The sequence below is a fragment of the Corvus cornix genome, chromosome 1 (genome assembly GCF_000738735.6).
Source record: "Corvus cornix cornix isolate S_Up_H32 chromosome 1, ASM73873v5, whole genome shotgun sequence".
NCBI classification, from domain to species: domain Eukaryota; kingdom Metazoa; phylum Chordata; class Aves; order Passeriformes; family Corvidae; genus Corvus; species Corvus cornix.
The window spans coordinates 31390993-31409966 of NC_046332.1; the positions used below are offsets into that span (position 1 = coordinate 31390993).

General features: G+C 42.4%; 1 protein-coding gene across 12 annotated transcripts in view; it reads right to left on the reverse strand.

Annotated features, from left to right (window-relative positions):
* The window catches only part of TENM4 (teneurin transmembrane protein 4), a 1362823-nt gene that overhangs the window by 42757 nt on the left and 1301092 nt on the right, over positions 1 to 18974 (reverse strand). For 9 of the 12 annotated variants that reach the window (XM_039562133.1, XM_039562144.1, XM_039562174.1 and 6 more), the window contains 3 exons: positions 17839 to 17859; positions 11331 to 11563; positions 2073 to 2227 (listed from right to left, as the gene is read on the reverse strand). In XM_039562133.1, coding sequence (XP_039418067.1) covers positions 2073 to 2227; positions 11331 to 11563; positions 17839 to 17859 — 409 coding nt within the window. The remainder of the gene's footprint in view (positions 1 to 2072; positions 2228 to 11330; positions 11564 to 17838; positions 17860 to 18974) is intronic. The other 3 variants (XM_039562160.1, XM_039562149.1, XM_039562196.1) reach the window with 1 other exon arrangement.

Consider the following 18974-nt stretch of genomic DNA (forward strand, 5'->3'; position numbering starts at 1 on the left):
TTCCCACCATCCATCTCAGTTGCTGCTTCTTCTCATTTGTCTGATGTGACTAAGTTTGGATGAGTATTTTGTAACCTTACTGGAAGGAGGACGAGTGGCTGCCAGCAGGCTCAGGTCCAGCAAACCATCTTTCACTGTGATTTTATTTAAAACTATGAATAAGAAGAGACCAGCTAAGATCTACAGGAACACTGGATATTCCTATTTTTAAGGCCTGTAGTTCAACATCTCTGCTACAGCCATGCTTTATTTTGATGCTTCTATATGCCTTTCCAGCATTTTTTTTTTAAGAGATGAGATCTAAGGTATTTAGTTCATTGTGTCTTCTAACGCCTGGGTGTGTGAAGCTTATTTTCATGGCTAAGCAGTATGCTGAGCTCTGTCTACTCTAGTTCTCTGTTTGCAAAATCTCCTTCCTTTTCTCAGCTTCTGGCCTATTTTAACCCTTGTTGTAGTAAAACATTATAGCCTGTGGTTTTCTCTTTAATAATTCATGCCTTCATCCCTTCCAGTGGTCTTTAAGCTCTGCAGTCTTCAGTTAGCATCAAGAGCTGAGTTTATTCTGAACTGACATGGGAATTTTCAATTTCTTAAAAACCACTCCTTGTCAACAGTGGCAGCTAAATATTTCATGTCCTCATGTTCCAGGGAGCCTCAGGGACCTGGCATAAAAGACCATTCTATCCTCTGTAAATGATGAAAAGCTTCTTCCCAAGCTGGTTTTTATTTTTTAATTAAGCTTGTCTTCAGTGTGTTTCTCCAGAACAGGAGTGGTTAATCTGCCAGTCCCAGTACAGGTTAATCTAAAAATGGTTCCTGTCATTTTATGAAAGGAAAAAAAAGAGTCTTCAGCTGATCCATGTTCATCTCAGAAGTGTTTGAACATGACATTGGTTTACACAGGAGCTACATAACCTGGAAGTAAATAATTTTTAAAGCCTGATTACACAATGGTCTTTTGCTAACTGCCCGTGAAAATCACATAAAGAAGAAACTATGTCTGTAAAATGAGAAACATACTAAAAGGTGGTCTTTAACCATCGAAGTTTCACCTCTATAGAAGGAAGAACAACTTTTAAACTCATAATTTCAGCTTGTTCATAAATTACAGACAGTGGGAGCCAGTTGCAAGGAAGCAAGAACAATCTTTTCAAATTAGAGGGAAAAAACAAGAACAGATTCCATATGGGAGCATGGAAATTATCTAGGTAGTTACAAAAAGGAAACCCCATTGACATCTATTGTGGCTGAATAACAGTACTTAGGCCTCCAGCTATGATCTATATTTTCACAGGAGAGGACAACATTCCTGCAGTCAGGCAAACAACAAGTGGCACAAAGGTTTCAAAGGACACAAGGTCCTTTCAAAGGTCCTAAACTGGCACAATTTGACGAGTTGGCCAGTGTCACACAAAATTGAGTGCTGGGCTGTAACAGATTTCTCTTCTGCACCATCCAGTAGTAAAGCAATCATCAAAATGAGATTTCTTTTTCTCTCTACCTTGAAGCAGCAGGACTTAAAAGCCCAGCATGATGGTAGCTGCAACCAATTTGCAATCTGATGCAATTCAAGATTCTTGTTTTCCTGCTGTTGCTAATTTCGGCACCACATCCTCCAATCAGTCTTTCCTATGTTAATTTGATTCAGGTCTAAAATTGTGCTGGGCCAAATTAGGATGAGGGGAAGAAAAGAATTTAAAAACCTGTGATTAGCTAACATGTTATAATGGAGCATGGCATATAGTGAGAAATGAGCCTAACAAAACCTTCCTTCCCAGGAATGTCTTTCCACTGACTGGGAGCTCTGAAAGAAGTCAATTCTGTGTCTGGGACTTGTGTAAAAATCTCACACCCCAGGAATCTATGAGTTAGGGCAGTCACGTGTTTCCTTCTGTCTTTATAGGGTATTTAATTTTGATTCAGTCATTTTTATACCATAAACTATGTAGAAATGCAACTCTCCTTGAGCCCTTACCTCTTTGTCAGACCTTCTAGGGAAGCTTGCAGACATGCAGATAGGGTGAAGGCGTAGGCTTGTGTTCTGTAGAAACAAAACCAAACCACTGTCTTACCTGAGAAATGTCCATAACAGAGTCACAGCTGAGAGGCCGAGCAGACGTCAAGTCATTGGAACCCAACACAGTTGAGATGATCCCATTCTGATCAATCCGCCTGATCATGGTGCCATCCACAAAGTAAATCAGCCCAAACTTGTCCACGGTGATGCCTGGGGAGGAACAAAGAAAGACAGTCAGAAGGTGATGGCAGCCTGACGTGAGGAGCAATATATTTCATGGCATTCAAAAGGGAAGAGAGGAGGGTTGGGCATGTGGGAGTCCTGGCTATCAAGAGCTTTGAACTGGCACCATTCCATGGAGGGCACTTTCAAATGGCACACAACGCAATCCAGAAATCCCTGCTCGCTCCTGGAAAAGGGCATAGCATTCAGTGAACTGCTGAAATGAAAAGATTTTCTAATAACTGCATGTCTTGCATGTCCAGAAACTTGATTTTATTGCTCATGGTATGAATGGTAAGCTACGCACGTAAAAATGGTATACCAATGAGTCTTTCAAAAATGGCGATGAAAAAGGCTGTGAAAGGTCCATCAGGTCAATCAAATTCCAGATGGATAAATGAGAAAGGGTTTTCCCTAGGATAATCCTACTAATACACAGTGTTTCACCTGATTCTGAACTCTGCTAGTGATTAATTTCATCGTCCAAACCTCCTTTGTAGACATACTCCTGTCAGTGGATTTGAGGTCTGCTGACAGCAGTTACAGGCTGCTGATTCTCGTTTCTTGCCCTGCAGATATGTGCTGTTTCACCTCCCCCTAAGCTTAATTTCTGAAGTATTTGTTATGTTAGCACAACCTCCTCTAATCCTCTTTATCCTAGGCTAGCTATCCTCTGCATCTTCCATCAGAGGATTTCATAGTGCTTTACACTTTCTAATTACACCTCATAACAGTCTGTGAGTGTGATCACTCTAATTTTACATATCAGAAAATTAACAGATAATGCAATTCTCACAAGGTCACAGAGAAAGGTCATGACTGAAGCAGGAATAAGAAGTTAGGGGCTCTATTCACCTCTCGTTTGTGCTAGTATAAATTACAATAACTCCACAGATACTAATAAAGTAATTAATCTCATCTACCCTACAGAGGCAGAATGTCACTCAGCATAATATTTGAGTGTCTTAAATACACTAAAAGACTGTAAAGAAATAGAAAAAGAATGTAGAGGCCTGTAACATCTTTTCCTATGCAAGTGAAAATTCTGCTTGAAATATATGAATATTAGGATCTTCCGGTTTGGCTTCTTTTGCTCGTAGGGTAACAATCACTTGGCAAAAAGCAGACATCTGCACTGTGCATCTAAGCAAGTATCTGAACCTATTCCAATCAGTGGAGAGAGAAATCTACTTTGAGAGTGCAATTTGTATCACCCTAAAGCACATATCCTCAAGAGATTATATGAATCCTGCTAGAAATACCTTTTCCTCCCATTTGATTATAAAAGGAGACTACAGCAAATATCTCTAAAGAAAACATTTATATTGTAGGCAGATTAAATTAGTGAGCTGAATGCTCACTAGACTGTTTCTTTGGCTGTCATCTTGGTGACAGAAGTGATGGAAATTCTGTTTCAGATAGAAAGCTTTGAGAATCTTTGAGGAGTGATCAGATCTTGTGTTCCTCCGAAATGCTGTTTTGCAGCCAGATCCCCTTGTTTGAAACACTTACCCTCAGTCTCCATCCACTGTGAGCTCTGCTGTGAAGTGCAGATGCAGCAGTTCACAGATCAAAAATTCTAGATTTTCATATAGCAGGGACTAATCCTCTGATTGCTTTGGCAACAAAAATCATGGCCTTCAGCCAGCACTGTAAGTATTGCATGGGCTGGAAGCCATGGAGGTAGGTAATATGTGGAAAAACATACCAGATTTGATTATAAGGAAATCCACAGAAGATAATCTGGCCTGGCAGAAATACCTCAGGACTAAGTCATTGTTTGAGAGAAAGAACAAACTTCTCCATTGAGCCAAGGTAAAGGAAGAGATTCTGACATGGTTGCAACCTGTTGATTCAAAGTCAATTAGGAGTCAGAAAACTGGTGTTTCAGATCACTGAGCTGAATGGGAGCTGTGTGTTATTGCCAGGAGGTAAAACCAGCATTTTCATCGCTTCTTCACAGCATCACCCTGTCTGAAGGGCATCACTTTGACCTGGATTGGATATTTGACCATCAGAGCAGTGTGGTTTCAGAACAGCCTCTAGGGCAGTGAGGAAAAAAATTACTTGGTGCTTTCAGGATGAAGTTCATTAATTTTGGAGGGGATTACATAGCAGGATTGCTGAGATAATGGATGACAGGACAGAATGACCGAAAAGATTGCTTCTAGTCCTAGACTTTAATACCTGCATTCAATTCATGCCAAGAAAGGACTCATCTTTGCAGGACCATGAAACACGAGTCTCGAAGAGGAGCACAAGGTAACTGTTGCACGAATGAATTTACTGAGGGTGGTGAGGCACTGGCAAAGGTTTCCCGAAGAAATTGTGGCTGCCCCATCCCTGAAAGTGTTCAAGGACAGGCTGGATGGGCTTTGAGCAACCTGGTCTAGTGAGAGGTGTCCCCCCCAGCGTGGGTAGGAACTAGATGGTCTTTAGGGTCCCTGCCAATCCAAACCATTCTATGATTTGATGAATGCTATGAGAGAAGCCGCAGTAGTGGTGGCCATTTATTCTCACTATACAATATAAACACATTGTTTGTATTTTAGCATTTTGTCAAGTGCTTGCAGAAGGATCTGATGGGACAAGCATCAATATGTCGCTGGCATCCATGGCTATCAGGAAGCTATCTTCACCTGCCATGAGATTTGTCAGCACTATGCCCTCTTCAATGAGTCATCCAGGATACTGGCACATGTCACCTGTCACTGGCATCTGCTGTTGAAGGTCTCTGCTCCTCTTAATTATTCTGCCTACTGAGTGTCAAGTTCTTTTATGTTTGGTGGCATTTGCTTGAAAACCAGGAACACAACTGAGCTCTTTAAGCAATATGGTAGATGTACTTTTTTTGGAAGAGACATGATAGAAGGTTTAGTTGATCTTAATTGGCTTTTGTCAAACACAACAGTCTCTTACAACCTTTTGCATTCCTTGGTTCACAACAAGTATTTTTCCAGGTGCCTGTCCATTAGTCTGTGTGACAAGCCCAATGCCAGTGAAGGGTGGCAGGCTGGATAATGTGATTTTAAATGAGGCAGAATTTTCTCCCTTAGCTAGTTCCATATGTATTGGATTGGACTTAGCATCAGCATATGCTGGCAGTGGCTCACTGTGTGCAGTGCTGGGGTTTGATGGCTGATCTGATTACCCAGTTACAGTAATAATAACCCACATGCACTTTGGCCCTTGAACCAGCTCTGATCAGCTGATAGGGCACAACTTTATTTTGCATTCCAGCTCAGACAAAGAGCTTGCACACCCGAGTAAGTTGAAGTGGGATAGCAAAGTTACCACTTATCACCCTGCTCCAGGGCAATGGCATGTGTATGTGTTCTTATCACCGAGCACTTTTCTGCTTATCCCTCTTTCATGGAGGCTAAGCAATCTCAATTGCCTCACATTTCCTGAGATGTTCTGTAGGGCAGCGGAGTTTGCAGTCTCTCAAAGCTCCGAATTCCCACTTGCACACATTCCTTCCATGGCAACTGCTCCAATCCTTTCCTGACTTTAGCTGATTATCTTGGAATCAACTAAATTATGGAGAAGAGCCCTGCTGTCCCACAGACAAGTGTCTTTGGATGGGTGACTTCTGTGAAAAGGGAAAGAAGCATCTCATGGATTCTTTGCAGCAGATTGTAGAGGTTAGATTGCACCTTTCTGTTTCCTTTCTGATACAGGCACAGTTCCAGTGCTGGGAGCTCGCTCCTGCAAACAGGCACAGAAACGGGTAATTCACATGTTATGCATGCTAAGCCCAAGGCCTTGGCTTGCTTTGGCGGAAGGCTCCCCTCATGTTTCCATAGGAACATAAGGGAATTAAAGCCTTTCAGCATATAGCTCGAAGTTCAGCCTCACAGTTACTGAGAGGAAACAGCTGCTGCCACTACCCAGGTAGTGTTGCAGATCCAAACCTTAGGTTCTGAGATATGAAATACATACGTTATGAAATCATGCTGGCTCCCCTTGCATAAGCAGAGATCTCTTACAAAACAAGGGCTTGTAGCACCACGTGCATCACACCAGTGAGCTGTGCTGATAGAAAGTTGTGACGTGATGACATTTGCTTGAAATGTCAGGACCTTGCAGCATGAAGAGGTGACAGCACAACGTTATGCTGCAAATAGCTACTGGGACATGGTGAGTTTGTTCTGCAAGACAAACCACTAAAAGTGGTTGTGTTGTGCAAGTAGCTCCTGTTAGGAAAAAAAAAGGGGGAGAAAACCCTTTAACTGAAGAAAAGGTGCTTAAAGAAATCCAAATTTGGACGTTTCTTGTTTGACTGGATGCTGAATGACTGAGTGATAAAATGGCAGATGAAAATCAATGTCAATAAGTGCAGAGGAATTCAGAAGGGAAGGAGAAAGCCTAACTACCCATATACATTGACAATGTGAAAAAGAGCACACAGGAAAAAGATTCCGGAATTCCTCTGAAAAGTTTTCTGCTAAGATCAGTTTTGTGTTATGCAGTGGTCAAGAAGGGAACTACAAGACAGCAAAGAACTAGGAAATACACAAGAAAGGAACAGAAAACAGTGGTTTTGCCTAAAAGGGACCACTCTTCTTTACAACCTGGCTAAAGAAATTGTGGAAATTATTAGCACGTGGTGCCTGGAAGAACAAAACTAGGTGTTCAGGACGGTTTCTAAGTCAATTGATGATGGCATATTAGCACAGGTCTGGTGCAACTTCCTCAGAAAGTCCCCTAAATGCCGATGACTAGCATCTGGAGTGTTGGCACAGGAAGACCACATTGCCCCTGTCCCTAAGTGTCTTTTCTGGCCAGAGTAAATGACAAGGTACTTTGTTCAGTCAGCCTCTGGTCTTCCCCAAAATGGTCCTATTATTATCTGACCATAAAAATGTTAACAGATTGTGGAGGGTTGAGTTTCCTCAATTAATTCTGTCGAACTCTTCAACACTCAGCAAAGATTTTGTTTACACATTCAGCAGGGCACAGTGAAAGAAGCAATCTGTCCCCAAATTAATTACTTCATTTTGCATTGGTGTTACGGTGCTAAATGAATGAGATGCTCCCTCCCTCCCCACATGCCTTCTAAAACCTTCTTCCTATTGTGTCAGACTTGTCACTGCAATCTCTCTTAATTGCAGGCTCTTTGGTAATTTCTCTGCCACAACATTTTCCTGAGAAGAACCAATGGTGAGTACTCAGATGAAAAGAAATGCTCTGACAAGCTGGAGTTTTAATTTTTCTTTAGATTGCTTGTAGAAGAGGATCATTATTAGCAGATGATAATTAGAAAGCGGTAACACTTTAATTTGCAAGGATATATTGAAATTCATTAGCATCTGAAAGCTTTACTGTGCTCTGTGGCAAATGAACTGGACGCATCAGACTGGTTCCTAATAGCTATGATAAATACTCTGACGAAACCACTGTCACCCCTATTTCATCTGTGGATCTATCTGTCCTGTGTTTGTGTAGCGTACCTTTATTAGACAAGCCAAAGACAGGTAAAGTGGGAAATTCCTGGAGGGTTTTACCCCTCCTAATGTCTTTCTAAGCTGATCATCTAAAAGGAGTACTTCTGCCTTCAGTGGAGTGAGACAAGAACCTCTGTCTAGAAGGTACTTCAGAGAGATGAATTGACAGGACAAGGGATAATGGTTCTGAACTAAAACTAAAATTTCCATTGCATATTAGGAAGAAATTCTTTCTCAAGAGGGTGGGGAGGCATTGGCCCAGGTTGCCCAGAGAGGCTGCAGATGTCCCATCCCTGGAAGTGTTCAAGGCCAGGTCAGGTGGGGCTCTGAGCAACCTGGTCTAGTGGAAGGTGTCCCTGCCCACGGCAGGGGGGTTGGAACTGGATGGTCTTTGAAGGTCCCTTCCAACCCAAAGCATTCTACAATTCTATGAAATTATCCCGTATGAACTCATGGAAGCTGAGGTGAGAACTGGAGGAAGTGATCAAAACAATGGGGAAAAGTCTGCTGCTCAGAATGTGGAGAACCATTCTGAACAGTGTTTGCAGCAGTGGGGACCTTATTCTTCAGTCTGTCAGATCCAGGAGAAGACCAGCACCCCCAGAACGTGGTTCATCCCACCTTGAATATGTGCATTGTCATGGAATGAACCACCTTCAGGGTACTAGCTTCTTTCCACCGAGAAGAGACCCAAAAAAATCTATTCAGACCAGATGCTTGACTGGTGCAAGAGGCTAAAGGTATATGCAAAGGCATATGTTGACAGCTCATGACTATTTCTCCAGTCTTAATGAATTGCTGATTCTCATCTGGCAGGAAGGTATCCCTCAGTATTTTCCAGCAAGCTGCAAATATCAGCTAATTAAAACATCATGAAAGGCAAGACTTCTATTCTTTATGATTTTTGAAAAAGTGCAAAGATGTCCTTAAAATACAGAAATCCTACTTGGCATGAAGCAATTATGCTCAGAGAAAAAAACCAGCTTTAGCCTCAAAAAGTAGAGTCCTGTGAAGAGCAATGATTCTTGAAAAACTGACGTTCCAGGTCCTTCCCTGGCCAGCTGATATCTCTACAGCTACAGAATCATTTTATAATTTCCTCTGACCATTCACTTACGAGTGTTTATTTGCCTGCCAAGACATGGAAGCACAGGGTCACTTGAGATCTACTGGTTACTTATACAATAAATCAATTTTATTTTGAACTATTATGAAGTACTTGAGGGAAGAGCATTTGCTGGATTTTTCTGCTAGGATGAACCACTGCAAAGGTATGAACAACGGTGACATTACATTGTCAGCATGAGTTTTCACTGTTCATCATTTATTGGGGGGAATGGGGAGTGAGTCCCACCTGCCGTAGCTGTTGCCTCAGCAGAATTTGGAAAGTCATGTTAGAATCAGATCAGGGAACACTGTTTAGGAACTTTCTATTGGCTGAGTGGGCTTTCTGGATTATTATTTTCTTGTTGTCATTTTGCTTCATGTCATTTCCTCTTTCACCCTCAATTTACTTCTGTTTTGTGAAATTTTTGAGCTCTGAGGAATGAATGCAAGAATTTTGCTGTTATATGATTGAGGTGGAAGAATGGCCTCCTGAGAGCCTCAGTTGCCAACAAGAAGGATTTCAATGCTGAAAACTTTGAACTCCAGAGCTGTTTGCTATAGCAAAGCAGAAAAATAAGTCATCTAAACCTTGTAACATTCACCCATCGATGGAAATGAATAATATCCCTCTTATCTTGTACAAGGGAGAACAGAGGACCAACAAAAATGGTGGGGTATTTTTTTTTGCACTGACTGAACTTCAAAGAGGTGCAGAAAACTGGATTACAGATTTCTAGATTCCCTGATCTCATGATTCATCTGCTGGACTGCCTGAATCTCTCTGCCCAAGTCACTTAATTTTCTTTTCAGTTGGTCTTCTCATTTCAGTGAGACAAATTCTACACTGCAAACTGACCACCGGTTTCTTTTCTATACCTGTGCTTCTGGCAATACTTCAGCCCAATATTATGGTCAACTCATGGGATTCTGGAGTGCTTGGAAACCATGCTGGGTTATTTAAATATTACAAGCATAGAAGTCTGGGTTTTGATGCTTTTTGGCAAAAAAACAGGTCTTCCATAGTATATTTTTCTGCATCCTTGCCAGGAAACATCTAGCTGACATATAACAAAAAAAAAATTCACAGCTAGACCTGACACAAAAGGTCATTAGATCAGTCTGGGTTTCTTGGATTCAGTAACAATGTCATCTCTATGTCATGAAAAATAACTTCCTGAGAATCATAGAATCATTGAAGGGTTTGGGTTGGAGGAGACCTTAAAGAGCATTTAGTTCCAAATCCTTGCCATGGGCTGGGACACCTCCCACTAGGCCAGGCTGATCAAAGCCCCATCCAACCTGTCCATGAACACTTCCAGGGATGGGACAGCCACAACTTCCTTGGAAATCTTATCTGCTTTTAGTGAAATAACTTTACATGAAATCATAGAATGGTTTGGGTTGGAAGAGGCCTTTGAAAGTCATCTAATCCAAACCCCCTGCCATGGGCAGGGGCACTTGTTTAAGGATCCCCAGGTTTTGCTGAGGAGTTGCTTTACAAAGAGGCTGGGATAGGCTTGGCCATTGTTGTAGTGAGGAAGGAGGGAGCTACCACTCCCTGATGCAGCACATTGATATCAAAGCCAAGAACCTATAAATAACTCCTCATACTCTGAACAGCTGGGCAAAAGAAGACATATAACAAGCAAAAATGCCACATCTCAAAAAACATTCCTGCGTGGGTGTCCTTCTCAGCCCTCTTCACAAACACGGTCGAAAATGTGTGTACAAACAATGCTTTCCACTTCATCTCTATTGCCCCGTGTGCTTTTTTTTCTGTGGAGCTGTGGACAGCTGGGAGGAGCGACATCCTCCATCTGCAGAGCTTGTTACCTTGAGACTGCCAGACTGAAGTCTTGGCTACACACAGGACTGCATATGTTTGGCTAAACCTGTTTTGAACAATTTAGTTCACAGCCATGAAGGCTGTGTGATGCTTTTATTCTGATTCAACTGTGCTTTTATCACATTTCAGTATGTCAGAACCAGGTGAAATTAAGCTGAATTAGCATTCCCATATCAAAGTTAGTATCTACCCCCCTACAGGATTTAAGCTGGATGCTGTGATATATAATGTCAATGTCTAAACCACCATTTGTGTATCTTTGAGCTGTATGCTAGTTTTGCTGCCCTTTTATATATACATACAGCAATGCTTATAGGGCTTTTTTTTAATGCCAAGAAAGCCTTAGTGAACTGAATGTTAGTGAATCCTGCTCAGGTTGGGAGGGACCAAGCACTGTTAGTAAGAAGGAGTAATGGCTAAATGGGTATAAAAGTAATGGGTGGATTTATTCCATTGCCCTCTGGACATGTGCCCATCACTGAACCCCTCTGGTTCAGCATTCCTCCCAGCCATGCCAATTGGAAGAACCATGACACAACTAGCTGAGGGTGAGACATACTCACTTATTTCCAGAAGCAAGCCCTTAGGATGTGTTTCAGAACTGGAGAGGAGAGCAATCTCCAGTCTGACTAAACAAGCTGCTTTCAAAAAGCCCCCTTTAAGAAAGCCAGTGGAGAAGAAGCAGTCTCACCCCTGGGATTTGTAAGGGTGGCATCAGTGCCTTTGCCTCCATCTCCACAGCGGGTATCATCGAACGGGAGGCACTGATCCCCAGTTCCAGCCAAGACCTCTGAGTTCTTCACAATGTCTTTCACTGATGTGGTTGACTTGATTTTATAGATACGTCGGCTGTTGGTGTCAGAGAGGTAGATGGAGCCGGTGATAGGATCTGTGGTCAAGTAATACTTATGAGCTGGGCTGTGGCTGAAAAACAAAGGTATGACATTATTAATTTTTTGGATTATGTGTTTCCTTAAGTCAACAGGCAACGCAAGCACTTTAGAGAATAAAACGCACAGGGCAGAAAGACTGGGAAAGTGAAGGAGTGCTGTACTGGACAAGGTTAGTACACAGTGCGTTACAGCACAGGATCCCAAGCTGTATCTGTTAGCAGTCGCTGTGCCTGGGGTGCTCTCTGGCATGGAGGGAAGCAACCAAAGGAAAGGGCTCTCTGGTCTGAGCCAAAACCGTGCCAGGAACTACTACAGGTTGAGTCCCACTGCCTGTGTTTGCCTAATTTACTTGTTATAGACATAGTCCTGAAACTGGTGTTCGTGCAGTGCCAGGAAGTGAAGGGAAAACACAGGACAGTAGGGAAATAAAACAAATAATAATAAAAAAAAATCTGCCCTCCCAACAAAGGACGAATACAAACTCCAAAAGGAGACTCCCTGTATAAAGCACTTGAAGATACACCCTGCAAGATCACTGCATCAAGGCTCATCTGGTGCTCTTGCTTGACTCCAGCAAAGACTCTGAAGTCCTGTCGTGGCCTCACGGGGATTAATGGAATCCTGCCACTGAATTCAGCTGGACTTCAATGATGAGAGAAACAAAATAATTCCTTGAGTGGCACATTTTCCCCAAGTAAAGCATGAACTGGTACTAGACCAAGGAACCTGAACAACAGTCCCCTGTTAAACATGCTCTGCTCACTGTTTCCTTGGACACAAGAAAGGGTGGCTGAGAAAATGGGATGAGCACACAGAATGATAATATTTTTAGCTCCATGACTGCAACATTAAATGAGCCCAAGACAGAAGAAATTAATAAACTAGAATCCACCTTATGGAAAGCATCCAATAGGACTGGCCAGAAAAAAAACCAACCAGATGGTTTTAGACAAAATTGAAACAATTGTCTTGCAAAAACTTTACCTGTATTTTAATATAGATCCTAAAGTTATTAACATCTTCTATTAAAATTGTTTACTACTAGTGTGCCTTGAGCTGCATCTCTTCTAAGCCTGAAACCAACAGATTAGACTTTTAACACCTGTCCTGAACAGTTTTTTTCGTACTAAGAAAGGCTAAGTAGTAATCAGAAGAAGTATGAAAGTATCTACTTTTTCCCAGAACACCTTCAAGCTGTCCAAGCTCATCAAGTCCAAAGAATTCATAATAAAAATCTAGGCCACAGTTCACAATTTTGCACTTGATGGAATTGGTCCAAGACAAGCTGGCTAGAAACTTGAGTGTCGATCACAGTTGACTCTATTCCTCATAACAAGAAAATTCCTCTCAACCTTTATGTTAGGAAAATTACCCCCTCTTCAGACACATAGAAATTACTGAGTTATCCTCTTCTTTAAAGAGCAGTAAATTGGTTTTTCATTAAAATTATTTAATAATATGGGGGTGGGGGAAAAGCACCGTTCTGATTTATTCTGGAATATCCCTTGTGTTTTATCCCATTAAAGTCTGAACAGATTTCATCTCCAAAAATGACACTGATTCTTGCTAAATAAATGCTCTGACCTTCAAGACAGCTCCAGCCTGACAGTTCAGTCTCCATGTGTATTCCCTCCCAATGACAGCAGGCTGGGAGGGTATTATTTCATTCACCTGCATGTCACTCACACTAAGCAAGTGGCTTCAACCCTAGTGGAAGAAGTTCCCTGTGGGAATCCATCATCCATTTTGATCAGGGCCCTGCATTTTCTGCTGAGTTTCCTAACAAAGCCCTGCTGAATGTCAGTCAGCTTTTGAACTGTCCATAATCTCTATTTTGCATGGGAGGTGGACAAGAGGAGGACAGTTTTAATGGCACTTGCAATCCTTTACCATCTTTGACTGGCAAGCACAGGTAACTTTCCCTGAGTTTTAGAACTGGCTATTTGCAGACAGGCAAAGGCAAATGACTTACCCAGAGATGGAGAAAAATGGGGACAGAGAGAAATTCCTGCTCCCCTCTCCCAGCACTACTGTTGTGATTTATTTTTGGATTTCACAGCCTCACTCTGGTGGATTTTATTATTGATTACAATCTTCTGTAAAAAAGAGAGCTCTTAAAACAATTTTCTATTCCCAGCTCTTGTATAGAATAGATGCTGAAACAATCTGTTAAAAATGGTCAAGCTAGAATTTACCCCCCTGGCCTCTGCCAACTGTTTTCAACATTACAGGGAGATGGTATCATGCTCTGCCCTAGCACAAATTGCACAGTGTTATACACTGGAGCTTTTTTTCCTCACTTTGAGATCCTTCAGAGTGAAAGATGCTTAAATAAACTTACGCTGGTCACGTAAAATCTCCCAAACTGCTTCCCTTTATCTGTGATAGAGCATGAGCAGTGGAGCCAGGAACATTGGGGCTTCACTTTTTATTTAAAGCCACAATCAATAGGCAAATCCAAGTGGTAAATTGGACTGGGCTGAACAGCAATTGAAATAAATCTGCCTGGGGTGAAGCAGGGAAGACTTTTTCCCCCCTTTTATCCTCTCTCATTTCTCAGTTAAGTAACGGTCCAAAACAAAAGACAGGACTTTTTACTATTCAAAAGACTTAATCAGCTATATTATTTGAAGTCTTAGAATATTTATCCCCCATATTGACACTGACACTAGAAAACGACTGTGGAGGAAGAGCTGATTTCCCAGAGTGTTCCCTGAGCTCTTACAATTTTTTAGAAGAAAACCTGAGCATTGCATTGCTATTTTACACCTCCTGAAGCAATAACCCTGAAGTTGCAGTGATGGGATGGGCTGGTCCCTAGCCAAGAACTGACACTTTGATGGGTATTAGTGGGCATGATGGTGTAGTCACGGGGGGTGAGAACAGTTTCATGGCTCTGCAAGCCAAAGTGAAATGGAGGTGATACTGCTTCCTTGTATGCTTGTGACACAATGATGTGCTGGGAAAGCACAGGGAAATCTTCCAAGTCCACAGTGATCCCGCTTGTTTGGAGTTGCGTACAGTCTCTTCCACACATCTGCCTTCTCCCCTTCCTTTTACCATTCTCCTTGTTTGGGCAGGATAGTGCCAGTACCAATTTTGGAGCTCTGCAGTTGTGTTAATGGGTTCAAACTCCATTTTAAAGTGTTTGTGCTTTACTTGATTCTTTACACACAGGCATAGGGAGAAATGGGATAAAAAGTTGGGTGAGCTGGCAGAGGTATGATGCTTGGGTTGTGGATTGCTTCAGTTGTACTATGATATATGCACAGGCTTTGAACACAGGCTGGTATTATCCCTTTGGGCCCAGAGCCCATGTTTTGGAGGAGTCCTAGGAAGGAACCTCCTGCTCCAGAGTGCGAAGCCAGTCTCTAAGGAATAGAGATGAGAAAAGGGAGATGGTCCTTGTTTTCAGCAGGGTCCCTATAAAACATCAGCACAGCAGACTGCACCTTTTTATTGGCTTCTGTAAAATGCCAAGGTATTCATATCACCAAGCTTTAGATGGTTACAAAGTGGATGCTCACATCAGAGCTGGCTGCCTTACAGGCAGTGGAGAGAAATATCACCTTTTGGGGTAGGACTGGTCTGACTATTTTTAACATTTATCTTGCAAGATGAACTGTATCTTTGTTTCTCAAATGCAAGGGCATCTACCACCTCCTCAAAGGACAAGTTCTGTTACTGGTAAATGTACAGCTCTGGCTCCCACTGTGGTCAACAGACAGGAGCAGTCATACCACCAAAATTAGTTACCCACAACCACTGACCTGGATAAACCCCTGGGGTTCTTTGGAACTGATGTCTCTGTTTAAGGACACAAATTCACCTCTTCTTTCTGTGCCAGCTACCCACTTCCCCTCGGAGCCCTGCAGGCCACATACATTTGGTGATGACTAAAGGACTACCAAATTCCTGCAGACAGGAAGTTTTTGTTCAGTGGGGCTGTGTTTCCATGGCTCCATGCTAAGCACCCTGAAGCTCAGAACCAGAGGATCTAATTGTAGCTTGTGTGAGGCACTGGTCTTTTTTCCCTGGGTGACACTCAATAGATTAATACCTATGGAGGCTACACAGTGCAGTGGGCTGAATTTACACTTGGCCTTTTAGTGTTTGCAGTTTGTGTGTCATGCCCAAAGCTCTTCTAGTGTGACACGCTGGACAATAAAACTTTATAACAATGCCATAATCCAGGCCAGAGATGGCAAAGGACTTTTCATCTGATCCTAGGGCTGTTTGCTGAGATACCTCTCTTTGCCACTAATTGTAGACTTTTCTCTACAGTATGAATGAAAACAAGAAAGTAAGAATAAATTTAAGTGTGGCCACATTTTGTATATTTGCAAGACAGAAATGCCTCACTGCCCTCCATGTTCCTGAAGAGAAGGCATCATGATTTGGTGATGCTTTTTGGCTTAGCTAACATCCCTTATTTAGGCTGTTGCAAAGTGAGACCCTGGCTACATACACAGAGCTGTAAAGCCGAGCCTCTTAGTGGGTAGCCCCAGAACCTCTGGAGATCAAGCTCACCAAAGGCTACATGTTGGGGTGGAATCCTTTCCACTGAAATGAGGCAGCTTTAGCATACGGATTTCAGCTTCTCCAAACCACTAAGATTCAGTCCTGTGGATCACACCCTCTGAACTGTTGCTGGTCACTGGGGTCAAGCTTAGGACCTTCAAAGCACTGGAGCTTTAGCTGAGACTACACCCACTCATTTCCCTGAGGGTCAGGAGCAAAGAGGCTTCCTAGCCAGAAGCATTAAAGCAAATGTCACAGAACAGGCACTAACGGATGGGTAACTCCCTCATTGTAGTCACAGATGGGAGTATTTGATCTGGAGCTCCTCACTTGCTTCCCCCCTCCCTGATACCCTTTGGACTGCACTGAAGCAGGCATGTCTCAGATTTCTTTCACTTAATTTCTTAGTTTTTAGGAACTGCCTAAAGGCCGAAGCCCTGCCAACTTTGTAAGGCTCTGGTGGCATCTGCAGCATTTGTGGCCAGTCCATAGATCTTCCTTCAGTTACTGCTTTCATACACAAAACCCCTTCTCGTAACAGGTATCCAGCTGCTGCCCTTCCCTGTCAAAGCAGATGCACTTTAGTGGCTGTGTATTTCTTGGGCATTAAGGATACAACCTGGCTGTTCCAAAGAGAAATGAAATTTTCTATAGCCTTCAAATGTGAAAGAGGAGCTAGGGAGCTGGAACTCAGCCTGATGAGGACAATCACTGAAAAGGTCTTGGGTACCAACCTCTCAGCCCTGCTAATAGATGCTTTGGGCCAGTCCATTATACTGTGAAGGTCAGCCCTTCATTATTGTTCTGGCAATAGGATAAAAAATCAGTTTCTACTCCATTTCATTTCTAGGCATGCAGATAAAAGGAACATTTCTGGTTTAGCATAGCCTCTACGAAGTCAAAGAAGTAGTAAATGAAAAGCATGTAGCAAGAAAAATCCCCAATCCCAAATGCAAAAGAAAACTAAACACGCACACAAAAAAATCCCAACTCCACACAGTCTAAGCTTCTGATTTAGAAAAGCAACCAGGGAGAAGGCTGGGAAACTTGTCAGAGTCAGAGAAGTCCTTGCTAACACAGGCAGAGACAGGATGTTGACACCTTCTGGAATACAACTGATTGGATCAAACCCACTGAAACTCCAGTGAACCCAAGTGACAAATATTCTTAGTGACAAAGCTCCAATTTAGGAGTCTCTCTTTCATCTTGTTTTCTTGTCATTACTCTTTTATTGCATTTCCTGGCTAAGGTTCTGAGTTGCACTACCTCCTATCTGAGCTTGACAGACTTTCACGTGTCAAAGCTCTCTATGAAAGCTCAGACTGAAAAAAGTTACAAAACGTAACTTCCCTGGGTGGGTGATGCTGGGGGACATACGGATCTTCATTAAGCCTGTTAAATCCCCCAAACTCAAAAGGAAGGCTTTTCACTGTGGAGAATTATTTTTCCATCCTAGTTGTTCCAGTGATCTGTATTCTGTTGCTGTTCCCACTCTACTTTCTTGGTAAATTCCCACCCATTTTCCTTCCCCCCTTCTCCTGCTGTTACCCTGCTTCTCCTGCCTGTACCTCCCCTGTCTCCAGCTATAACAGCTCATGCAGAAGCTTGCATGGCTCACATTGTGATTAATGGCTCCCGGTTCTGATGACTGATTGCCTACGCCAGTTTTAATCACGCCAGCTTCATTTGCTATTGAATCATCTGGAAATGGCACTTGTGGCTCACTGTGTAACAACATGCAACAAGACAGGGAGCAGCATAAGAATTCTCCACTGGTTGGCTTACCTATGTCTGAAATCTTTATTTCTGACAGAAGACAGGAAAGCAGGGAATAGAAGAAAGAATGAGGTGTTAGCAGCTCAGTTCGATGCATTATTAGCAGATTGAAAACTTGACAGTAACTGTATCATACAATGCAATAATAAATAAAGACTTAGCTGGAATGACACTGATGTATTTTATATTACTTGGCAGTGAGCTCACTTATGTACTGCTGCATATCACAAAGGAAGTGCAATCTCACCTGCTTGGAGTTATTCACTCACACAAGAGATAGGACCATCAGACTTTATCACTCAGCGCAGCACAGAGCTAAATAGATGTAGATGCAGATATCTTTACAGTTTTTTTCACCCTCAGTCAAAGCAACACCTTGTGATTTACAAAGGTGACTTAAGAGTTGCACGGTTATGGGTGGCAGTTCATTGCTGTAACCTCGTGAACTCCAGCCCAAAGGACTGAAGTTATGCTGAGCTGGACATTTTTCACAGGTCTAAGTTACACACCCAGCTGCAGCTCTCTGCAACCCACAATGCATTTGCTTTCCAGAACACTACACTCCAAAGCCACCCCTGCAAACAAACCTCGAAGCCAAATAGTGAGGGTGTTAATCTCAAAGGAGATGCTGATTTGAGAAGACACAAGCAAACTCCATTTAGTCCAAAAGCAATGGCTTTCCTCCACAGCTTTTAGCCAGCTGACATCTGAACCCACTTACTTTATAGCACACCAGAGTGAAGAAATGTTTATTAGATCCAGTAACCTGAGTGTTTGCACAGATGAAGCAGCAATCGTTGCAGCAGATTTAACTCTGAAGTAAATTTAACTCTGTGGCTCTACACAACAGCCAGCAAGGCTACTCTGTCAAGGCTTCCAATTTTCTCTTCCCCAATGAGGAAATACTTTGCAAAAACTCTGATGGGTCTGGTATTTCCACTGACAATGAAACAGGAATTGAGTTTTCAAAATTGTACTTCTGGGAATGAGATATTAATTCTACTCCGTTGCAATGGGATTTGGGCTCACCTAGGCTCTTCTGGAAATCTCACCTTCGGTCATTAAAATAACTTTCTGGTACTGGAAGGATATTACACTCTAACGAGGACCAGGTCTGAAGGTTTATCCCAGCTTCCCACCTTACA